The sequence below is a fragment of the Trichechus manatus genome, unplaced genomic scaffold, assembly GCF_000243295.1.
Source record: "Trichechus manatus latirostris isolate Lorelei unplaced genomic scaffold, TriManLat1.0 scaffold00208, whole genome shotgun sequence".
Taxonomy (NCBI): Eukaryota; Metazoa; Chordata; class Mammalia; order Sirenia; family Trichechidae; genus Trichechus; species Trichechus manatus.
The window spans coordinates 930354-953197 of NW_004444144.1; the positions used below are offsets into that span (position 1 = coordinate 930354).

Consider the following 22844-nt stretch of genomic DNA (forward strand, 5'->3'; position numbering starts at 1 on the left):
GCTTCTGTACATGCGGTTCACCAGGAGGACGGGGAGATGGAAGTCAGCCTTATAGCAGCACATCCGCTGTAGCCCCCGTTGCTTCATCCTCTCCCCTGGTTGCTCTGCTTTCACACCAGGACCCCCTCTTTCCTGACTTGCCAGACAAGTCAGGCACTTTGCCTGCAGTTAAGGTAAGTGGCCACCAGGGCGAGGCAAGCCTTGGTTATGGCTCTCATGACTGAACAGCTAGACACAGTCCACTGAGAGATGAATTGTCATGCTTTCCCACTCAATTTTTTATTACCATTTGATTTTGCCTTAAAAACAAACAACTCTGTGAAACAGTTCAGCATAAACAGTTAAAAAAAATAGTCCTTGTCCGCCTATCTTTTATCTATTACTGCTTAGCTAAACCTCCTGCTTAAGTAAAGTGCTATTTTCAAACCACCATGAAGCTTTATTTCTGGAATCAGAAGCTCATGCTGGGACGTTCATAAGCCCAGTGATTCGGGGCTCCAGACAAGACTGGAGTTGGCTGTACTCACCTTGGTTTTCTTTCTAGCAAAAAACTACCTGTTTACAATTAATCAGAGGACAGGTGTTTGTTATCTTTTCGTAAAGCCTTCCTGTATCAGCTAATGCCTACAAGTTATTTCTAAGGAAGAAGAGAAAATTGCTGTCTGCTTGGGGCCCCTGTGTCTCACTTCCCAGCTTCCTATCCTCGTGTCTGCTGAGTGAGGGGGCAGGGACTCCCAGAAGCCTATGTCCAGTTAGCCTTCTTTCTTCTGTTTCAGCTGAGAACTGTGTGACATACAAATTAATATTTAGAATTCACCATGGCAACTACTTTTATACTCCAAAATTATCTAAACTATTATAGACAGCCTGCTGAAAAAGTTTGGAAGTATTCCCTACCCTCTAGTCTCCCAAACAAATCAGCTTATACCCAAGTTTAGCTTTTTAAAACATGCTTAAGCAGAATCAAGCAAGACTTTTAACCAGTGTGGTTTTGTCATTCAGTGCCCCGTAATTCTGGATTCTTGTTCTCCCAATGTTTCTACCTGGAATGTTACCTCACCTCACTCCACTTGGGAGCTGGTTAGGTGGATTAAAACAAACAAAAGAGCCAGCATCACAAGTCAGCTGAAGAGGAAGGGCTGGGACTCACACTGATTTGCTCGTCTGATGTTCCTTGCCCCCTCTCTGTTCCATGTTTATCTGTGGAGATTATATGTCACTAGGTATATTAAGGGTCCAAGTGGGAAGAGAGAAGCCTGCTCGCCTGACCTCAGAGAAGAACCTGGTTAACCAGAAGGTCGGGGAAAATATTTCGAGAATCACATGAGGAGGAAGAGCTGTTTCTGGGCTGTGGTGACACAGCACCTTCTTGTTCACCTTCTCCTCTCTGACTCCTCTCTCATGCTCACTCCATTCCTCCCTTTCCTCATGCCTTTGTGTAGGCTGGGATTTCTCTGGGGCCCTGTGGCCCTACTCCTTCCCAGGGCCATCTCATCCCTTCTCTCACAGTCAGCTGTCACCTGAGGTACATGGTTCCCAGACTGGCTTCTCTGCCCATGACCTGTCTTTTCAAGCTCAGGTCCAACATTTCTGGTTCTCTGCTGAACATCTCCTCCCTATCGCCTTGATATCTTTAGACAACATTTCCCCAACTCCAAATCTGCCCCTCCGTGTCCCCTCTTTCCAGTAATGATTAAATCACTGTCCTCATGGGCACCAAGACTCCAAATCTCACGGTCATCTTTGATGCCTCACCTTCATACTCTCAAGTCCTCGCCATCTGACATCCCGCCCTTCCTCCTGGGCCTTCTTCCCCTCCATTCTCCCTTTTAGCTTGGGCTGTTGCAGTAGGTACCCAAGTGGTTGACTCCGGGCTGCTCTTCTTCTTTCAGTTTGAGGCCCTGTGCAGTCCAACCCTGACCCCCACCTTCTAGTCTTGTCTGTCCTTACCTTTCTAGCTCTTGTACTGCATCCCACAGCACCACCCTCTGTGCTGTTCTAGAATGAGCAACTTCGCTTGCTATTTCTAGAATTTTCTCTTTCCTGCCTCTGCCTTTGTTCATATTGTCCTTTCTCTGCCTGTTTCCACCTGCTTAAAATTCTGTCTACCCTCCAAGGTCAAATGCTGTCTTTTTTATGGAGCCATCTGATACCTCTCTCCTTGATCTTTCTCCTTGGTTCTCCAGTGGCACTCTGTTGTAGTCATTTATATTCATGTCTTATCTGCATCCCTAGTAGGTGCTCAGTAAATATTAAAGGAACAAATGACCATTGTACATATTTTTGGCTGCCATGACAAGCAGAGCAATGCTTAGCATTAATTATATCCAAAATGTAGGCTATGAAGACAAGCAGACCAAGGTTAAAAATCCCAGCTCCACCACTTACTGTTTGGACCTAGGGCAGATATTTTACTTCCTTGAGCTTCAGCTTTTTCACCTGCAAAACTGGGGTGATCATTGTGCTGCCACAAAATCGTTGAAAGCATGTACATAAAGACTTCACACAATGCAGAGCCTATAATAAGTGTTTAATAAACATTACCTACTATTCAGTGCTACTCACATGTCCACCACGTGTCTGTCAGTTTGTTGTACTGTGGTGGCTTGTGTGTTGCTGTGATACTGGAAGCTGTGCCACCGGTGTTTCGAATACCAGCAGGGTCACCCATGATGGACAGGTTTCAGCAGAGCTTCCAGTCTAAGATAGATTAGGAAAAAGCACCTGGCAGTCTACTTCTGAAAAAACTGGCCAGTGAAAGCCTTGTGAATAGCAGTGGAACATTGTCTGATATAGTGCGGGAAGATAAGCCTATCAGGTTGGAGGGCATTGAAAACATAACTAGGGAAGAGCTGCCTCCTCAAAGTAGAGTTGACCTTAATGACACGGTTGGAGTCAAGCTTTCAGGACTTTCCATTTGCTGATGTGGCACAACTCAAAATGAGAAGAAACAACTGCAAACATCCATTAATAAGTGGAACATGGAATGTATGAAGTATGAATCTAGGAAAACTGGAAGTTGTCGAAAAGGAAATGGAATGCATAAACATCAATATCCTCAGCATTAGTGAGCTGAAATGGACTGGTATTGGCCACTTTAAATCAGACAATTATATGGTCTGCTATGCCGGGAATGACAAATTGAAGAGGAATGGCACCGCATTCATCGTCAAAAAGAACATTTCAAGATCTATCCTAAAGTACAGCGCTGTCAGTGATAGGATAATATCCCTATGCCTACAAGGAATACGACTATTATTCAAATTTACGCACCAACCACTAAGGGCAAAGATAAAGAAATTGGAAGATTTTTACCAACTTCTGCAGTCTGAAATTGATCAAACATGCAATCAGGATGCATTGATAATTACTGGCAATTGGAATGCAAAAGTTGGAAACAAAGAAGAAGGAACAGTAGTTGGAAACTATGGCCTTGGTGTTAGAAACGACGCCAGAGATCGGACGATAGAATTTTGCAAGACCAACGACTTCTTCACTGTAAATACCTTTTTTCAGAAACATAAATGGTGACTATACACTTAGATTTCACCAGATGGAATACACAGGAATCAAATCTACTACATCTGTGGAAAAAGACGATGGAAAAGCTCAAAATAAACAGCCAGAACAAGGCCAGGGGCTGACCATGGAACAGACCATCAATTACTCATATGCAAGTTCGAGTTGAAGCTGAAAAAAAGTAAAACAAGTCCACGAGAGCCATAGTACAACCTTGAGTATATCCCACCTGAATTTAGAGACCATCTCAAGAATTGACTTGACGCATTGAACACTAAAAGACCAGATGAGTTGTGCGAGGACATTGTATATGAACAAAGCAAGAGGTCATTAAAAAGACAGGAAAGAGAAAATGCCAAAATGGATGTCAGAAGAGACCCTGAAACTTGCTCTCGAACATAGAGTAGCTAAAGCAAAAGGAAGAAATGATGAAGTAAAAGAGCTGAACAGAAGATTTCAAAGGGCAACTCGAGAAGACCAAGTAAAGTATTATAAGACATGTGCAAAGAGCTGGAGATAGAAAACCAAAAGGGAAGAACACATTTGGCATTTCTCAAGCTGAAAGAACTGAAGAAAAAATTCAAGCCTCAAGTTGCAATGTTGAAGGATTTTACGGGAAGATATTAAACTACACAGGAAGCATCCAAGGAAGATGGAAGGAATACACAGAGTCGCTATACCAAAAAGAACTGGTCGATGTTCAGCCATTTCAGGAGGTAGCATATGATCAGGAACCAGTGGTACTGAAGGAAGAGGTCCAAGCTGCACTGAAGGCATTGGTGAAAAACAAGGCTCCAGGAATTGACAGAATACCAATTGAGATGCTTCAACAAATGGATGCAGTGCTGTAGGTGCTCACTCATCTATGCCAAGAAATTTGGAAGACAGCTACCTAGCCAACTGACTGAAAGAGATCCGTATTTGTTCCCATTCCAAAGAAAGGTGATCTAACAGAATGTGGAAATTATCGAACAATATCATCAATTTCACACACAAGTAAAATTTTGCTGAAGATCATTCAAAAGTGGTTGCAGCAGTATATCAGCAGGGAACTGCCAGAATTCAAGCCAGATTCAGAAGAGGATGTGAAATGGGGGATATCATCGCTGATGTCAGATGGATCCTGGCTGAAAGCAGACAATGCCAGAAAGATGTTTACCTGTGTTTTACTGACTATGCAAAGGCATTTGACTGTGTGGATCATAACAGATTATGGATAACTTTGCAAAGAATGGGAATTCCAGAACACTTAATTGTGCTCATGAGGAAAGTGCACTTAGAACAAGAGGCAGTCTTTCAGACAGAACAAGGAGAAACTCATGGTTTAAAGTCAAGAAAGGTGTGCATTGGAGTTGTATCCTTTCACCATACTTAGTCTGTATGCTGAGCAAATAATCCAAGAAGCTGGGCTATATGAAGAAGAAGGGGGCATCAGGATTTGAGGAGGACTCATTAACAACATTCGATATGCAGATGACACACTCTTGCTTGCTGAAAGTGAAGAGGACTTGAAGCACGTACTGATGAAGTTCAAAGACCACAGCCTTCAGTAAGGATTGCACCTCAACATAAAGAAAACAAAAATCCTCACAACTGGACCAATAAGCAACATCATGATAAATGGAAAAAACATTGACGTTGTCAAGGATTTCATTTTACTTGGATCCACAATCAACACTCATGGAAGCAGCAGTCAAGAAATCAAATGACGCATTGCATTGGGCAAATCTGCTGCAAAAGATCTCTTAATAGTGTTAAAAATCAAAGATGTCACTTTAAGGGCTAAGGTGCACCTGACCCAAGCCATAGTGTTTTCAATCGCCTCATATGCATGCGAAAGCTGGGCAATGGGAAGATGGAAGAATAATGACATCTTTAAATTATGCTGTTGGCTAAGAACATTGATTATACCATGGACTGCCAAAAGAATGAACAAATCTGTCTTGGAAGAAGTACAGCCAGAATGCTCCTTAGAAGCAAGACTTCATCTCACATGCTTTGGACATGTTATCAGGAGGGACTAGTCCCTGAAGAAGGACATCATGCTTGGTAAAGTAGAGAGTCAGCGAAAAAGAGGAAAACCCTCAACGAGATGGATTGACACAGTGGCTGCAAGGTCAGCAAAAAAGAGGAAGGCCCTCAACGAGATGGATTGACACAGTGGCTGCAACAATGGGCTCAAGCATAACAACAATTGTGAGGATGGTGCAGGACCAGGCAGTGCTTCATTCTGTTGCACATAGCCTCGCTATGAGTCAGAACCAACTCGACGGCACCTAACAACAGCTCACATGTCGATTTGATTCTGAGGTAGATCACGACCTTCTTTTCACCCTTGAACAGAATAAAAGAAACAAGTCAGATGTTGGATTGGGAAGTGTTTTATCATTCAGAATCTTTGAAGGCGGGGAGGCCAATTTCCCTGCTTGGGAGATCTAGGCTCACTTCTTATCTCTTCTTCTTGGGTGGTAGAGCGAGCACTGTATTGGGCATTGCCTGAGCTCTAGTCCTGGCTTTGCCTCACATGGACTGCATCTCCCTGGGCAAGTACTCTCCTGCCCTTGGCTTCTGTTTCCTTACTGCTCTGGGCCTGACTTTCCATACAGCGGCTTCCTCCTTGTGTTAGCCTGAGGTGTGTCAGCGCCTGGGGCCAGCTTCCAGCATCTGCCACCTGCCCAGAGACAAGGAATGTCAAAGCTCAGGCTGCTGAGCAGGAAGGAACCTTAGATGCATCTGCTGGAACCCCTCACTTCACAGGGGAGGAAACTAAACCTGGGTGTTGAGTGACTTGCCCAGGGTCACACAGCGGCTGGTTGCTGAGCTGGGATCAGAGCTGGATTCTCTAGTTCCCAGCCCAGGGTTCCTTGCATTCGTCTGAGAGCCCTCTCCCCACCAATGCCTCCTTCCCCTGCCCCCGACACGCACCTGGACTGAAACTTCTCTGACCATGTTCAACTTGGAACTACTGGGCCCTCAGGAAGAGTGGCTGAATACCTGAGAGATGGTAGAAATGATCGTAGAGCGCTGAACATTTTAGAGTTAGTCACAGCCCTGAATACTTTTAAGGTGGTCTCTCTTCTCTTCTGACCATTTTACATCAGACACCTTTAGGAGTTAAAGTATATTAACACACAATAGGCAGCTAGCAAATGGCCCCAAGGCAAGCCTGGGACAACATTTAAATGCAGGAGGTGGTCCATACTGGGTAAAGGAATTTGGATCACAAATGCTTTTTACTGTAAGATGTAATTTTTTAAAAGTTTTGTCCCATCTGATAACATGGGGAGTGTTTGTAAATCTAAGTATATAGCTATAGTTCTACTCTTCACTGCACAGATTTTTGTGTGTGTGGACACCTACACCCACCCTTCAGTCCTCCCTTCCCTCTCATTGTCCTTTTCCAGCAGGCCTCTTGCTTTTACCTTTCGTCTGCCCGCCCAAGGAAGAGAGATCTGCTACGTGGATTATACTAAGGAGCTTGGGATTTCACATGAACATCCTCTGAAGGCCTTTAGGCCTCTTGAATGAGGAAGGATGGATAAGGCTAAACTTCCAGCTGAGGCAATTTGTCTTCATGGTGGACTTCCACAGGCTGGGCCGGGACAGCTGTGTGTGTGGAGAGCCCTCCTGGTAACACTAGAGACCCCCTCACATGACCAGTCCCTGACCTGGGTACAGAGTTCCCATGCGTTTGTGCAGTCATTATTCAACACAGCCCCTCCTCTCGTCCAGCTCCTGCTCCTCACCTTCGTCAGTAGCTCTGTTAGCACCTTAGATACAGCCTGTTCCAAATCAGAAGCAGCAAACCAGCCCTCCCTTTCCAGCTAGCATTTGTTTTTGTATGCTGTCTTTAACGGCACTTTCTGGAAAAGAGGCTTAGAAATAGAGTCTTTACTCCAGGTATCCGTGTGCCCAGCTGCAAGCTGAGGAAGAAGGGAGGACAAATACTGGGGGTAGTTCTCAGCGTGTGGTACATGGTATGTCCAGACAGTTCCCATTACTCTAAAATCCCGCTTTCTCCGCATTGCTAAAAACTTTCAGGGGAGCTCTGAGCAATTGTCAAAGTTCAAGTGCAGGCAGCCGAAGCCCCATTTTTCCAGGCTTCTCTCCCATCAAGACCAAAGCCTCTTTTCTCCTCAGACTGTTCCACTTAAGGTTGCCCAAATACACCTTAGGTTTTCCACTTCCACACCTTAGTCCAAACCGTTCAACTCCCAGCAACGCCCTTCCGCTTTCTTCCTGATGATGCAGCCCTGGCCTTGCTTAAGTTTGAGCTCCTGTGTGAGGCCACCGCTGAGTACTTCAGCCAACAGTGCTCTCTCTCTCCCCTTTCTGAACGTCTGCAGCACATTTCGTTGTCTTTGTCATTTGCTGCCTTGTCCTGTTTAACTTTCCACGTGTCTGATGCCCCAGCTAGACTGTGAGCTCCTCAGGAGCAGGAACCCTATCATGTCACAAAGAGCTTTGTGCAGAGCTTTGTAAACATTCCCTCAGTGTTTGCTGCTTTTCAAATGAGTGAGTAATATGAGAGAGAGAGAGGGTGGGAGGGAACGAGATGACAGCGTGGCTCCCCTCAGCCCCATTTTCTTGGCTTGGTGCCCATGGTTCTTTTTTCTTTTCCCCTTTATCAGGTGGCTCGACTCTTTCATTTTGTCTTCTCTTTGGACCTCAGAGAAGGGCAGGTAACCCTGTTGAGAGGTGTGACTAACTCCAAACTGATCCAGCCAGGTAGAGAGGCCAAACAGCCACCTCTGCCCACCAGCACATTGCCTGGATCAGAGCCAGGTGTCCCTCCTGCCTGACACCTGTGTGTGTGTATGTGATATGTTAATCCATGCTGGGGACAAAGAGCTGGCCCACTTCATTATCCTTCCAAAGCCTCTTACTGTGTTAACTAGGTAACATCTAACATGAGATTAACTTACTTGTTTTTTTTGTTGTTTTTCTTTGTTTAATGCCTGGAGAATGAGTTGAATTTTATTATTGATGCTATCTTGGTAGAACTTCTCTCTCTTTCTTTATTTCTGTTTTGTTTGTTAATCCAAAGTTATTCACAAACAAGACAACGGTCTTCATCCAGCATGTTGATAAGGAGCCTGCTTGGCATTGATGTGGAGCATGTATAGCTGTAGAGGTTAACTCTGACGCTGAGATGGGTACACCATGGGGATTTAGAAGGAAATACTAACTCTCTTTGAATTATCGATGGGAAATGTGGTTATGCTGGTGGCTTTGTTATCAGTTGCCTAAATCACTAAAACCTTTTGTCTTTATTCTTATTGTCATCAGCTGCATAGATATTGTGTGTAGGGAGCAGGGCTAAATTCCTGGCGCTGCCAGAGTCTTGCTCTGTGACTTGGTTTGTCTATCCTGAAAAGACCTCATCAGGAGCTTAAAACCAAGCTTAGCTGCTGATCGGGGCTCTGTGGGCCCCAATGACAGGCATTTGATTAGTAGTAAATTGTTTTACTTGGAATACTAGCGTATTAATTCTGGCTTTTCCCAGGAACACATCCTCTAAGAAACAGATCCAAACCTACAGAATTTGGAGTGTGTTGGCTACCTGGCTTTCTTATCCCTTAGAAAGAGAAGGAAGAATTAAAAATTAAAGATCTCAGATTAAGAGAAAATTCAATGACACAGTTTAACTCTTGAAGTTCAATTTTATGAGTTTTAGCCAGGAAAATAAGATAAACTACTTAGGAATGGATCAACCTCCCTTGCCCCCAAGGCACTTCTGTGGAATTTCTAGGTTCAAGCTGGAAGAACCCCTGGACCATGTTGTGTTGATGTGCCCAGAAGCAGTAAGTTGAGCCTGTTAAAACAAACAGCACATAAACAAGCAACAACAACAACACTATGCAGACCATGTGTCTAACACCATGGGGAATAAGGAGGTCAAAAACAGGACGGTATACAAGACAGATTCTCCTCTCAAGGAGACTCATTTTCGTGGGAGGCGAATGTTGCCCAATTAGGGTCTGTGCCTTGGAGCAGTCAAGCCAATGAAACGTACTCCAAGTCAGAAAGAGAGTTTATTTAGGAGGTGGCACCACTGGGGAGTCCGACAGCAACGCAGGCTGTCTTTGTGGAGTCCCGAAAACCAATTTTACATTAGAGCTTGATTTTTTATATGATTTTTACAAGGGTTAAAAGTATCTTTTTGGCACATAGCCCACAGATGGCATGGCCGGATGAGTTACTCATTACAAGATAATTATAAGAGACTCTTTATCAGACTAAAGAGATACACGCCAGACATGTCCTTATCAGGCTAAAGATATACATGCCAGACATTTGGGCTCTAATCATGTGGGGCGTCATAAGTCACAGGTGGCTGGACAGAACAAAACAAAGTCATTAACAAAGGTATGCGGAAAGGGGAAGGCAGGCAGAAAAAAAACTTATAGGTTCATCGTGGCGTTAGTTATGTCAAGCTCTCAATTGCCCATTTTGAAAAGGAGAAAACATACTGTGGAGTATGAGGGTCACACCAAGTATGTCTCCCTCTCCAGTGCCATGATGTTAGGCTGTGGAGGGGTTCCCCCAGGGGTGGGATTGCTGAGGACAGTGCTGACATCCAAGGTGACAGACCCAGGGGACATGCCCAGATGTAGTTGAAGTGGGCTGACCTTGGTTCACAGAAGGGCCCCAGAATTCTTAGCTTTTCCTATGACTCATACTTTAAACTCAGTGTTGACTGGTAAGGAAATTGAGGGAAGAATAAACACACACAGACACACGTACCAGAATTTACTCATCTGTCATCAGTTACCTTGGCGGACCCAACATTTATTCTCAAATCATTCTAGAAACTCTTCTTATGGAATTGCAATCAGAGCCAGATCATGAGCCACAGAAGAGGGTCATAGATTCTTGAAGTTAGAATTTTCCAGTTAAAAGGGAATCTTGTCCAACCCTTTCCTTTCCTTCTTTCCTTTCTTCCTCCCGTCCTTCCTTCCTTCCATCCTTCCTTCCGTATGCACAGCAAAAGATACCCCCATTTTGACAATTTCTACATGTACAATTCAGTGACATTGATCACATTCTTCAAGCTATACAATCATTTTTGCTATCCTTTTCCAAATTATTCAACCACCCAAGGCCGGGTTACCAAATAAGGTATGCATGGGCCCAGTTGTGCCTTCCCACCAATCTGCAGTGCACAGTTTGCCCTGTCCCCCACCACATCAAAGATGTAGTGAAACCCATGTGAAATTGCTCATCACAGATGAGCAGCACAGGTGAGCAGGTAAATACAATTAAGCTGGTGCGTAGGTGGCTCAATACAGTCTGGTGCATACTGAGCTTACTGGTTAATCTGTCCTTGCCACCACCACTAACATAAACTCACTGCCCCTCTAAACTTCCTATCTAACCTTTTGAGTTGCTGTTGTCAATTTAATCTCACATAGATAATTCTTTAAAAAGAGCACAATGCTCAAAGTAGACATACTTTACTAATTAAGCTATTGTTTAGTTCAAAGAGACTTTAGCCAACACTTTATTTTTTTGATGAGGTTGCTAAGTCTGAGAAAGGCCAAGTTGACTTTGTCAAGGCCCGCAGTAGCAGAGTTGAAACTAGGCTTTCAGGCCTAGACAGCAACTCAACTGTCAGTGTGTGGAGAGACCTCGGATGCATGCCCTCTATCCTCGAGACCCCACCCTCTGGTGTTTGTCATACACTCCTTGTGGACACATCCCAAGTCCCTGTTCAACAAGATGAACCCTAAGATCTAGGACCCCAGGAGGGTGGGGGGAAGGGGGAACTTCCTTCTGTTGCCCTTACGGTGGGGGTTGCTCAACAAGTGGTCATATGTTCATTCATTCAATTCCTTGCCCCCAACATGTATAGAGTGGCAGATACCAAGGCTGCAATAGTAAATAAAACATGAACAGCCTAGAGCGGAAGGCAAACCAGCACTCACTGCCAATAGTTAAATATACTTGTATGAAGTACTACAAAGAAGTACAGGCTGCACTGAGAGTGTATTCCAGGGAGTTGGAGTGGTTAGAGAAAGCTTCTTCAAGAAGCAAAATCATATTTCATTGAATCTAAAATGCTACAGTTTGTAAGACACACCATTATTTTATGTACCACCAAGGAAAACAATTAAGACATAATGCTTTTCCACTTAGAATTTTAACTTTCATTTAGTAAAAGAACTCTTTTGGACTTACTTAGACATAAGTTTTTTTAGTGTTACTTCTGTATATACATTACAAGAAACATATAAACTTAATAAATTGGTTGAGGTCTTCCTAACCTCACTTCTTCACTTGACTCTTCTGAATCACTTTTCAACTCAGCTCGTCAGTATCCATGTATGACCATATGGTATCATTCTCTGTGCCTTGGAGAGAGTTGGTGATGCAGAGCTGTTGTCTCTGGGATTTTCATCTACACTGCTGATGCCCATTCTGCGTGTTGATGCTGCCACTCAGGAGCGGACTAACCAGTAAGCAAGGTACGCGCTGGCTTACTTGTGTTTACTTACGAATCTGCAGTGCACGATGTCACTACAAAGATGTGGTGAAAAGCAGGTGACACTGTGCACTACAGATTCGTAAGTAAGCACAAGTAAACCCGTGCGTACCTTAGTTATTGGATAATCCATCCCTGCACGCCACTTTCTTGATCTTACCAGGTGTCAGTGGAACGTTTTTAGATAATGAGGGCTCTTATTCTTCAAGGGTTCGTAAGTGGCTTGTTAATTGAGCACTGAGAGGTTTCAGTTATCCAGTCGTGCCTGGGGGAATAACAACCACTTGGGTGCATGTGGAAGCATTGATGAAGATGTTAAGGCCGCAGGGGTTGTTAAGCCCTGCTCCAGTTTCAGAGATAAAAATGCTTATCTTGGAATTGATAAAATCATTTATAGGAAGTCCAGGGGGAGGTGCTTCTGTCATTGTTCCAGTGACTCGGTGATGTCACAACTCTGGGTCTTTGTGATTCTCCTAGTCACAAGATGGCAGTTCCAGGCATCTGAACCATATTCAAAGGCAGAAGGCAAGGAGCAGGGTCAGGTCTTTCTCCTCCCACATAATCTGGAAAGGAAAATATCTTTCCTAGCAATCCCTTAGCAGATTCCCCCTTACATGCCATTGGCCAGAATGGCGTCACATGGCTATCCATAACTGCAAGGGAGGCTGGGAAATCTGTTTTTTCAAGAATAGGGGTGGGAGTGATTTTTGAATGGTCACCTAACAGTGTATCCCATGTGGTAAGATGCATTTGGGATACATCGAGTTAAACAAATTGACTTATAGACTTCTGAGAGCTTTTAATATGGTAACATGGCTCGGTGAATTATGGGAAATATGGTATTAAGTTTTTCCAAACTTAGGGAATCCAAACTTATTTTCCCAAAATAGGGAACCTGATTATGTTGAAGGAACCCTGGTGGCACACTGGCTAAATGTTTGGCTGCTAACTAAAACATCCAGTGGTTTGAACCCACTATCTGCTCCGGGGGAGAAACATGTGGCAGTCTACTTCTATAAGGATTACAACCTTGGAAACCCAACTGGACAGTTCTACTCTGTCCTATAGTGTCCCTATGAGTTTGAATCAACTAGACGGCAATGGGTAAATGGTTAATTATGCAGAATACCCATTAACAAGTCTTGGTGGTTCCCAGAAGAGTATGGGAAACATTGGTGGAGAATTAACAAAATGAAAATTCTCCAGAGCAGAGCCAAAGTGGCAGGGTGGAATGAGGTTTGCAGGAAGTGAATGGGAGTGAACTTTTGAATGGAGGCTAAAGAAGGCTGAGAGGTTTACAAATGAGAGAGACATATTGATTGCTACCATCTCAGAGTGTTTTGACAGGCAAGGGCTAATTTGCTTTTAAGAACCTTGTATCCATGCCACCATGCTTTCCTCTGAAACAGCACTAGGTTAATACTGAGCTATCATTATCTCCTTCTCTCTGCTAACCTCTGCCACTTTCAGTCTTCATGATGCTAGTAATATTGGAGCTAGACTGGCTGGCTTGTGGGAGTGAAATTGTGTTTTGTTAAAATGGACATGTATGGTGCCTGCTTTTGCTTTCTCTTGGATGCGTTGCTGAGCATTTGCAGGAGCTAGCAGGAGAGTTAGTCCCTGATCATTCATTTGGGCTTGGGGTCATGAAGCTGCTCTTGGTCTTTTTGGCCAGAAGTGACCTCTCCCTCATCTGATTTCCAACAGCAGCTGTGCATCTCAGCAGCAACAACAGCAGCAGCAGCATCAGAGTTGACATTTTTTTGTACATTTAGTGTGCACTGGGCTTTGTAATGGGTATTTTATGGGCATGATCTCATTTAATCCTCACCACTGTCTTTCAAGATAGATGCTATTCTGCAGATGAGAGGATAAGGTCACCCAGTTAGTAAGTGATAGGACTGTCATTCAAATTCAAGTCTGACTCTAGAACTGTTGTACTTAACCTTCACTTTCTGTTGCTTCTGGTATGGCATTTCTGTGTATTTGTACATTTGTCTTTTTATGTTTTGTCAGAAATCACACTGTGTCTTTGGTAGCTCCTAATAACAAGTAACACAGTGTTTCTCTCATGGAAAGTACTTGATAAATGATTGTCAAACAGATAAATCAATAAATGGGAGGATGAATGAAAGAGTGAATTGGGGAGTGGTTTTCCTAAATTTTAACATGACATTAAATTACTCAGAATTAGAATTATCAGAATATTTTCTCTCTTTTCAGAATCATTTTTTGTTCTTTAGTCATCTAGTTTCTTCTAAGTTCTAGATGTCACCTAAAGTGTTTTGTAGTAAAGTAATTGTGGATCGTTGGCTGCTCGATTTGGAGGCGATTACACTGAGTGGCTGGTCCAGCGCTCGTTTTCTTGGCAAAGGCCAATCAGCCGTTCACGTCTAGGACGGGAGGGCTCTGACCCCTGGCCTTCATCATCCTAGAGCAGTGTCTGAGGCCAACAAGGGGGATTTCTGTCCAAACACCCCTTTTCCTGTTTTTACAGTTCTAATTGTGTATATTTGACTATTTAAATAGTTTTGTTGTTGTTAGTTTCCTCTGGAGACTTGGTTTTTATACCTTCAGTATATTGGAAGCCTGTCTCTTTCATATTTGATGCAGGTTTGCTTCATCCTGGCATTTTTTTCTAAACCTGTCTGAAAGCCCCTTTTGTTCCCCTCTGACCTCGAACTAACTAATTTTCTATTTGCTTCTTTATCTGGATGTTTTGCTAAAGTCACTTCAGTGACTCACTAGGCTCTTTTGATCCGTTTTCATAGCCTTCTCTTCGTTCAGTAAGTGAACAATATCCCCAAACTATTCTCCCATCTCTGGAAGCCTCTGATTAAGCTGTCTGGGGCCTCGTTCCTGTTTCATCAATCCTACCACCATGCCAGAGTCAGCCTGTTAGTTGCTCAGATCAGTTTGTGTTTATTTGTTGGTTCTGTTGAATATCTGTTGTGCCTTTTTGTCCCCAAGTCCTCCACACTTTTAGGACCACTCTTTCTTTCTTTATCCAAATAAAATACCTCTCCCCACTGCCGTGCCGTGTACCCATGGTCCCAGTCTGCACGCCCTCCAGTATTTCCTTGATGCCCAAGTTCTCCAGTTCCCGGGTCTGTCAGCTTGTCCAAACAGGAGCCACTCCCCCATCCCCAGGCACACTTAACGCAGTGCCGAGTCCCTCAACTTCCTTGGGATCACTTTCATGCTTTCTGACAGTCTCTTCCAGACAGGGAGGACGCCCCTTCATAAGTGTGATGGATTTATCTTGCTTTCCTGAATGAAAGAACAGTCTTCCCTGAGGTCAATTCTGCGGCTCCCTCAGAACGTGGAATGGTTGCGGTCAGCAGTTGTTTTTAACGTCCTTTTTTCCTTCCTAATTCATTACCTTTTGGGTATTTTATGAAGCTCCAATGCGACAATGGGATTAAATGTGCCTCATAAGCAGTAACGAGCCAAACAGATAAGAGAAATTACTGTTGTCAGACACTTTAAAAATACTGTCTATATTTTATTTCTTTGGAAGAGTAAGAACTGAGTGCATAGAATATTAGGTTTTGATTTTCTGATCAGATTCTTCTGTACTGGGAACTGAGAAAAATGTAGCTACATAAGGATCTTTGTTTGTATAAAGCAGGAAAAGCAGCAAACAACCCCTAGAAAGTAGGAAGTACAGGCAGTCACCACTTCCTTGACCTTGGGTTTGTCTGAGGTGCTTGCTTCTCAGGGGTGTGAGTGAAGGGGCAGAAGGAGTGTGGGGCCAGAGGAACAATTGCTGAGCCCCAGGGGAGGCCGTGGAATATTCAGGGCTTGTCTTGTAGTGTCTCCAGCAAGGTGTCCCCAGGCACCTGCCTCTCTGTAGAGCCTTCGTCTTGATTTCCACCTGGCTGATTGTCAGAGCTCCCTCTTGGCTTTGTCGAATCTGCCCCTCAGCACTGCCTGGGAGTCTGGGTCAGGCCTCTGACGTGTTCTCCTTCCTGTCTGTATCCAGGGACAGGGTGCCTTATCAGAGAGACTCCGGAGCTTCAGCATGCAGGACCTTACCACCATCAGGGGCGACGGTGCCCCTGCTCCCTCCAGCCCCCCACCACCGGGGTCTGGGCGGGCCACCGGCAAACATGGCCAGCCTAAGATGTCCAGGAGTGCTTCAGAAAGTGCTGGCAGCTCAGGTAGGTGTTACTGCACTTCACCCCTCTTTCCCACAGTTTAGGCCTCACTTTCATTGAGAGAGACCCAAGCACCAGTCCATCCGGCCCACCATGTGGCAGGCAACCTGGCCCTTGCCCATGGACCTGCCATCAACAGAGACGTCCATCAGACCATGCCAGGGCAGCCAAGGTGCAGAGTGCCACTCAGGCCAGGCCAGGACTCTGGCCTGGGGACTCTGCTTGGGGGCAGGGTTAGAAACAGGCTGTACCAAGGGGCCCTGCCTCCTCCGTCTGATTGTCTGGGGAATTAGGGGTGGTGGGGTTGTCACGCCTGAGCCAAGCCTAGAGGTAACAGGCAAAGCTGGACCTGGGCCCAGGGAGCCTTCTCTGCTGTCTTCACCTCTGATCTCACACTGCTAGCAGGGCTTACCTGTCTTGAGCACCTGAGCGTCTCTCATCACCCACCCAGAGCATATGTCTCTCACGGCCCCTTTTCTCTGCCTGGATGTTTTCTGTCTTCTCTCTCAGCCACTCTCTGCTCCTCACCCCTGCGCCCCCATTCACCACACACACACCCAGACTCCGCACACCAAGGGCCGTACTAGCTCTGAAGTCTAGTTCCTGTGGCCAGGGCACCTCTGCCTCCAATGTCTAACGCAGGGGGTCAGACCCCTGGCCTGAGGTCACCTCTGTCACACTGACCTGAGGACCTCGTTAAACACACAGAGTCCCGGGCCAGGCAGGAGGAAGAGCTCGTGCTCTGGGCAGGGAATGTTGGTGACATCTTTTCATATAATAGCACCAGAAGAAGATCTACTTATTCATTTACTTTATTTCAAATAACAAATTGACAAATTGAGAGAAATAATGAAAGGACAATGTATGTAGTAACAAAGTAAGAAATAAACAGTAATTAGTTTCTTAAATATGAGAGTATTTTTCTACAGTGGGGGGTTTCTAGCACCCTACTTATGCCAGTGTGCCACGGTCCCTAATTTGGGAACATCTGTATAAATTTGTGTTAACTACTTGATATTTAGTTTGTTTTGATAGTATTTTAGTCACATTAATTTTTTGACACATAGTGAACTTGGCGCCCCAGTAAGCCTGGTGCCTGGGCGGCGCTCACATAGCCAGGCCCTTAATCCTGCCCTGCCTTGTCCCCAGCCCCAGAGGATTCGTGGGTCTGGACTGCGATCCAGACGTGTGTATATTAGGAAGGTCCCCAGGTGCTGTTGAGGTGCAGCCATGTTTCGGACCCACTGTGTGTATCCATCACTGTGGGTCTCAAGCTTGTGGAGGGTAGGGGGGCACGGGTTAGGGAGACGTGCTGGGGCTCAAGGTTTCCCAGACGGTTCCTCGGGGATCACAGGGACATTGGCTGTCAGGAGCTGATGGTGAAGGTGGGTGTAGAGGACCGTCTGGGTTGCCATCTCCGCCCCTCACCCTTGGTGGGCAAGTGAACCATGAGGGTGGGAATTGGGCCACTCTATTGGGATCTGTGACCGTGACGTGTGCCTGGTGGCTGCCCTGCCCTTAGAATAGAAGCAGGGTTGTCTGAGCTGTCTGGATCCTGTGTGTTGTGAGGTGCAATCTGCAGGAGTTCCTTGGCCCACCCTCCTAGTTCACTTGACCACCAAGGTCCTGCCAGGCCCACCTGACACCTGGTGATGTTAGACATAGTGGGCAAGACAGAGCCCCGTGGCTTCCCCAGGACTGATGACTCACGCTCCCCCCAGGGAGAGGAAAACAGCTCAGAGCTGGGTGGGCTTGGCTGTCCCTCGATGTTCTTCCCTCAGGAATGCCCCCCTCCAGGACATTTAAAGATGGCGACTTTTCTGTTGGAAAGCACCATCCTGAGCCCCTAAGAAGGGAGGGGCCCGCAGCTGCCCTTCTTCTGGAGACTCAGTACGTTAAATGCACACCTAGATGGATTTTTAACACAAGATGGTTAGTGAAAAAAGTACAAAACAGAAGGAGATATTATGTAACAATTAATGTAAAATAAAAACAATACATAGTTTGCAAGAACACATTTAAATAGAGACATGTTAAAATACTAAAATTGCTGCTTGTTGGGGAAGGAGAGGGCGAGTGGGTCTGGAGGTGTTGCAGCCCTGGCACTGGTGGAAATGGGCAAGGTGGGGAGTGGAGGTTTGGCCGGTGGGGCGAGCTCCACCTCAGGGAGGGGTCTGTCTTGAGGGAACCTCTCCCAGGGGAACTTAGAATGGAATCCCAAAAGGCCAGCCAGGAGGAGACTTCAGGGGTCACTCACTGTAACCGTCTGATTTCACCAATGAAGAAATGAAGGCCTGGAGAAGGGACATGTCATCAGGCCCACCAGCTGGCAGGGGAAGGGGGCTGCAGCAGACTCCTGGGCCAGTGCCCCGTTAGCTCACCCATTAACCACTGAGCATCTACAGTTTCTGACCTACCAGGCAGTGTCCTAGGAGTAGAACTCCATTGCCGTCGAGTCAGTTCCGACTCATACGACCCTGTAGGACAGAGTAGAACTGCCCCATAGGGTTTCCAGGGCTGTATTCTTTACAGAAGCAGACTGCTACAGCTTTCTCCCACAGAGCGGTTGGCGGTTCCGAACTGCTGACCTTTCAGTTAGCAGCCAGGTGCTTAACCACTGCACCACCAGGGCTTCCTCAGGGAGAGGGATGCAAGATAAATAAGGGATCCTCTCTGCTCTTGATCACTCATTGGCTACCTAGCCTCCACTGAAATCTGTCACTTGGACAAAAAAAGGGCCCCAGTTGTGTGAGGCTCAGAGTACAGAGCTAGAGCCTTGGGGTGACATTCCCAGGAGGCAGCCATCTGCTAGCTGTGTGCCTGGGCAAGGTGCTTGGCCTCTCAGAACCTGTTTACTTATCTGTACAGAAGGAATGATGATCTCCATTTTTAGGGCTGTTATGAGGATTAAGATGAAATAATACAGGTAGAAGTGCTTAAGATTGTGCCGGGCAATCAGTATGCATTAGCTGCTGTTATTGTTACTGTTGATGTCATTTAATCCACCTAAGAACGCGCTTTATAATAATGGAAGTGGCTGCCTTGTGAAGTAGTGAGATCCCTGAATTGAACGGGCTCAAACCCAGGTTGGGTGACCATGTTTCGCGGCTCTAGGGAGGGATTCCTGCTTTGGGTAAGAAGTAGGGCTAGATGGCCTCTATGGTCCCTTTCCCTCTAAGAGTCTATGCTGTCATTATAAAGGAAAGAGGCTCAGACAGGTCATGCACCTGCCAAGGCCACACAGGACTAGAATCCAGGCCTCCAGACTCTTCCTGCCTAGACCTCCCCATGGGGGATTCTTCAGGGCAGCCTCAGGACTGGGAACATGTGGAGCCTGGCAGGATCTCAAAGACAAGAAGGGAGTATCTCTTGGGCTTTGAGCATTGTCACAGACAAGCTCCAGGTAGAAAAGGGTGTGGGATGATTGGTTTTGGTCCGGCCCTGCTGCCTTCCACTAGCAGAGATGGGGATGCCCCCGCCACGTCTAGGGGGGCAGTGGGGAGCTCTGTGGTTGTGCACAGAGCAGGTAGAGTTCACTGAGAAGAGGCGGTGCTGCAACCCGACCCAACCCTCCTCGCTGCCTGTCCCTGGGCCTGGGCACCTGTGGTTTTGGGGAGGAGAGGCAGAGCAGGGACTTTCTGGCTCAGCAGGAGGCTGCGACTGCATGGCACTCTCCCCAGCTGTTCTGGGGCCAAAAATAAACGTTCTCTCAGACAGGTGGAAGAAGGCCCAGGGCGTGTGCATGGGGCAAAAGTGCCTGCTCAGAGGCTCTGGGGCTGTAGTAACCCCTGAACTGAGGGCCAGGGTGCCTGAGAGAAAGCTGGCAGAGCAGGCCCATGCACATGGGCGGGTGTGCCCTTCCCAGCTCAGCTGCCAGCAGGGCCTGGGATGCCAGGCATGGTCCAGTACAGGAAAGGGCTGGGCTCTGGGTTAGGGGAGAAGCCTGGGCTTCCATCCTCACTTTGGCCCATATCAGCTGTCTGACGCAGGCCTGTGCAGAGACAGCAGATGCCGTACGGGCAGGGGGCTGCTATGCCCTGTCACTACGAGGCACTGACTTTTGGTGACCTCATGTGTGTCAGAGTAGAACTGTGCTCCAAAGGGTTTCCAATGGCTGATTTTTCGGAAGCAGATCACCAGGTCTTTCTTCTGAGTCGATTCTGACTCATAGTGACCCTATAGAACAGAGAAGAACTACCCCATAGGTTTCTAAGGCTGTAATATTTAAGGAAGCAGACTGCTACGTTTGTCTCCCGCAGAACGGATGGTGGGTTTGAACCGCCAACCTTTCAGTTAGCAGCCAAGTGCTTAACCACTGCACCAACAGGCTCCTTTAAATACATAAAAAGTGAGAAGGGGCCCACCACATGAGGTCGGCTCGGCCTTCTACATCTTTAGGAAAGAAAAGAAGAAGCAGGCAGAGAAGAAGGGAGAAAGGCAGCGCACACCGTACAGACATGGTTTTTGTGCTCTGGAGCTCCTGGCAGCCACATGCCTGTTCTGTGTTCTCCTCTGTACTGGCCCCTGCCCAGCACCCACCAAGGCCTGGCACACACAGGCCCCTGGATTGTTCAGCTGCTTTTGGCTCCAGCAGGTGGGGCCGGACAGTTCACCTGGCCTGCCCCGCTCCCCTGTGCCTGGGGTTTCCCTCCCTGGTGAAGCACCAGGGTGGGCGGTGACTATCATTGTCCCCCCTACAGAGTGAATGGGGAGGCATTTGGTCAGATGCCATACACTGAATGCCTGTTACGTGCCTGGCATTGGACACGAGAAGAGGTAGAAAGAATGATTCTGCCTTCTGTCAGCTTGGAGTCAGTCAGCATGTATTTAATGAGTACCTACTGTATACCAAGGAGTCCCTGTGTGGCGCACATGGTTAATGCACTCAGCTGCTAACCAAAAGGTCGGAGGTTCGAGTCCACCACAGGTGCCTCAGAAGAAAGGCCTGGCAATCTACTTCCCCCAAAAGCAGCCATTGAAAACTGTATGGAGCACAGTTCTCCTCTGACACACATGAGCTCATCACTGGTTGGAGTCCACTCGACAGCAACGGTTTTTTTTTTTTTTAACTGTGTGCCAAGGCCTGGATGTGCACGAAGAACAACAGTGTGTGCAAGGCAGCAGTCAATGAGGCCTTCAGCCAAATGACCAGACACCAAGTGCTTTGGGGGTTCAGAGGTCAGTCTGAGAAGGTTTCCTGGAAAACATTCTGAACTGGGAGGCATAGAGAGGAGGGGGCATTCTGGGCAGGGGTGGCTGAGTCATACCCTAGAGGAAATTTGACTCCCACCCCTGCCTCCCATAGGGCTGCAGGGCCTCTGTGGCCAGGCCAGGGCATTTTCTAGCACTGAGAAGAAGCTAAATCCGAAGTAACCCCCTCCCCACCTTGGTGTCTGTCTGTCTCCACTTTCCCAGTGCCCCACTGGCATCCCCACACCTCTCCAGGGCTCCCACACCTCGCCAGGGCCCCCACACCTCACCGGGGCCCCCCATCTCACCGGGGCCCCCATACCTCGCTAGGCCCCCATTTACCTGGGGCTGGTTCCTGTGAGTGGGGGATGTCACTGATGGTGCCCCTGCCCCCACAGTGTGTACCTGCTGCTCCACCTGCAGGACCTGGAAAGGTGAGTAAGCAGCCAGCCTCTGCAGTGTGCTAGCCTGTTGCTGCAGGAGGAGGGTCTAACCATGAGGGGCACCTGACCTTGGGGCTTCCTTTCAGCTGCATGGTCTGTGGGGAGGGGTCAGGAGGGCAACCTGTTAAATTTTATTATCTTACAGTTTCTGCAGGCTAGGAATTTGGGAGATGCTTAACTGGGCAGTCTGGCTCCAGGGTTTCTCAGGAGGTTGCAGTCAAGATGTCAGCCAGGACTGCAGTCATCTGAAGGATTGATGGCCTGGAGGAGCCACTTCCAAGATGGCTGTCTCCTGGCTGTTGGCTGGAGGCCTCAGTTCCTTACCACATGGGCCTCTCTAGGGCTGCTTGAGTATCTTTACAACATGGCAGCAGCTTTGCCTGGAGAGAGTGACCCAAGAGAGAGGGGGCAAGCAGGAAGCCACAGGACCTTTTATGACCTAGTCTTTGAAGCCACATACTGCCATTTCTGCCTTATTGTATTTGTTAGAAGTGAGATGCTAAGCTAGCCCACACTCAAGGAAAGGGGACTTAATCTCCACCTCTAGAAGCAACAGTATGAAAGAATGCGTGGACGTATTTTAAAGCCATCCAGGGTCGTATTACCTTGTGCTCTGGGTGATGAGGCAGGAATTTACCAAGGTCCTCTGAAGTGAAAAGCCCTGTAGTCCCAGGGGGTTTCTTGTCCTGGTGTAGCCTGGGAGCCCTAATCCTGCTTCGCCACTTCCTACTGGATAACCATGTGTGAGCTACCTAACCCCTCTGAACCTTGGTTGCCTCACCTTTAAAATGGAGATGAAGCTCCCCCACCACCACCGCCCGCCCGCTTCCCTGTCTTACCGTACCATTGTGAAAATGGATGTCAAAAGGCTTTTTTTTTTCCCCCCACTTTTTTTTTTTAATTGTACTTCAGGTGAAGGCTTACAGAACAAATAGTTTCTCATGAAACGGTAGTACACATATTGTTTTATGACACTGGTTAACAACCCCACAACATGCCAACCCACTAACTTCTCAACCTTTTCTTTTGGTGAAAATACACATAGCC

General features: G+C 46.8%; 1 protein-coding gene across 1 annotated transcript in view; it reads left to right on the forward strand.

Annotated features, from left to right (window-relative positions):
• The window catches only part of REEP1 (receptor accessory protein 1), a 152794-nt gene that overhangs the window by 117828 nt on the left and 12122 nt on the right, over positions 1 to 22844 (forward strand). The window contains exon 6 of the mRNA XM_004388233.2: positions 15990 to 16167. Within this exon, the coding sequence (XP_004388290.1) occupies positions 15990 to 16167 (178 nt within the window). The remainder of the gene's footprint in view (positions 1 to 15989; positions 16168 to 22844) is intronic.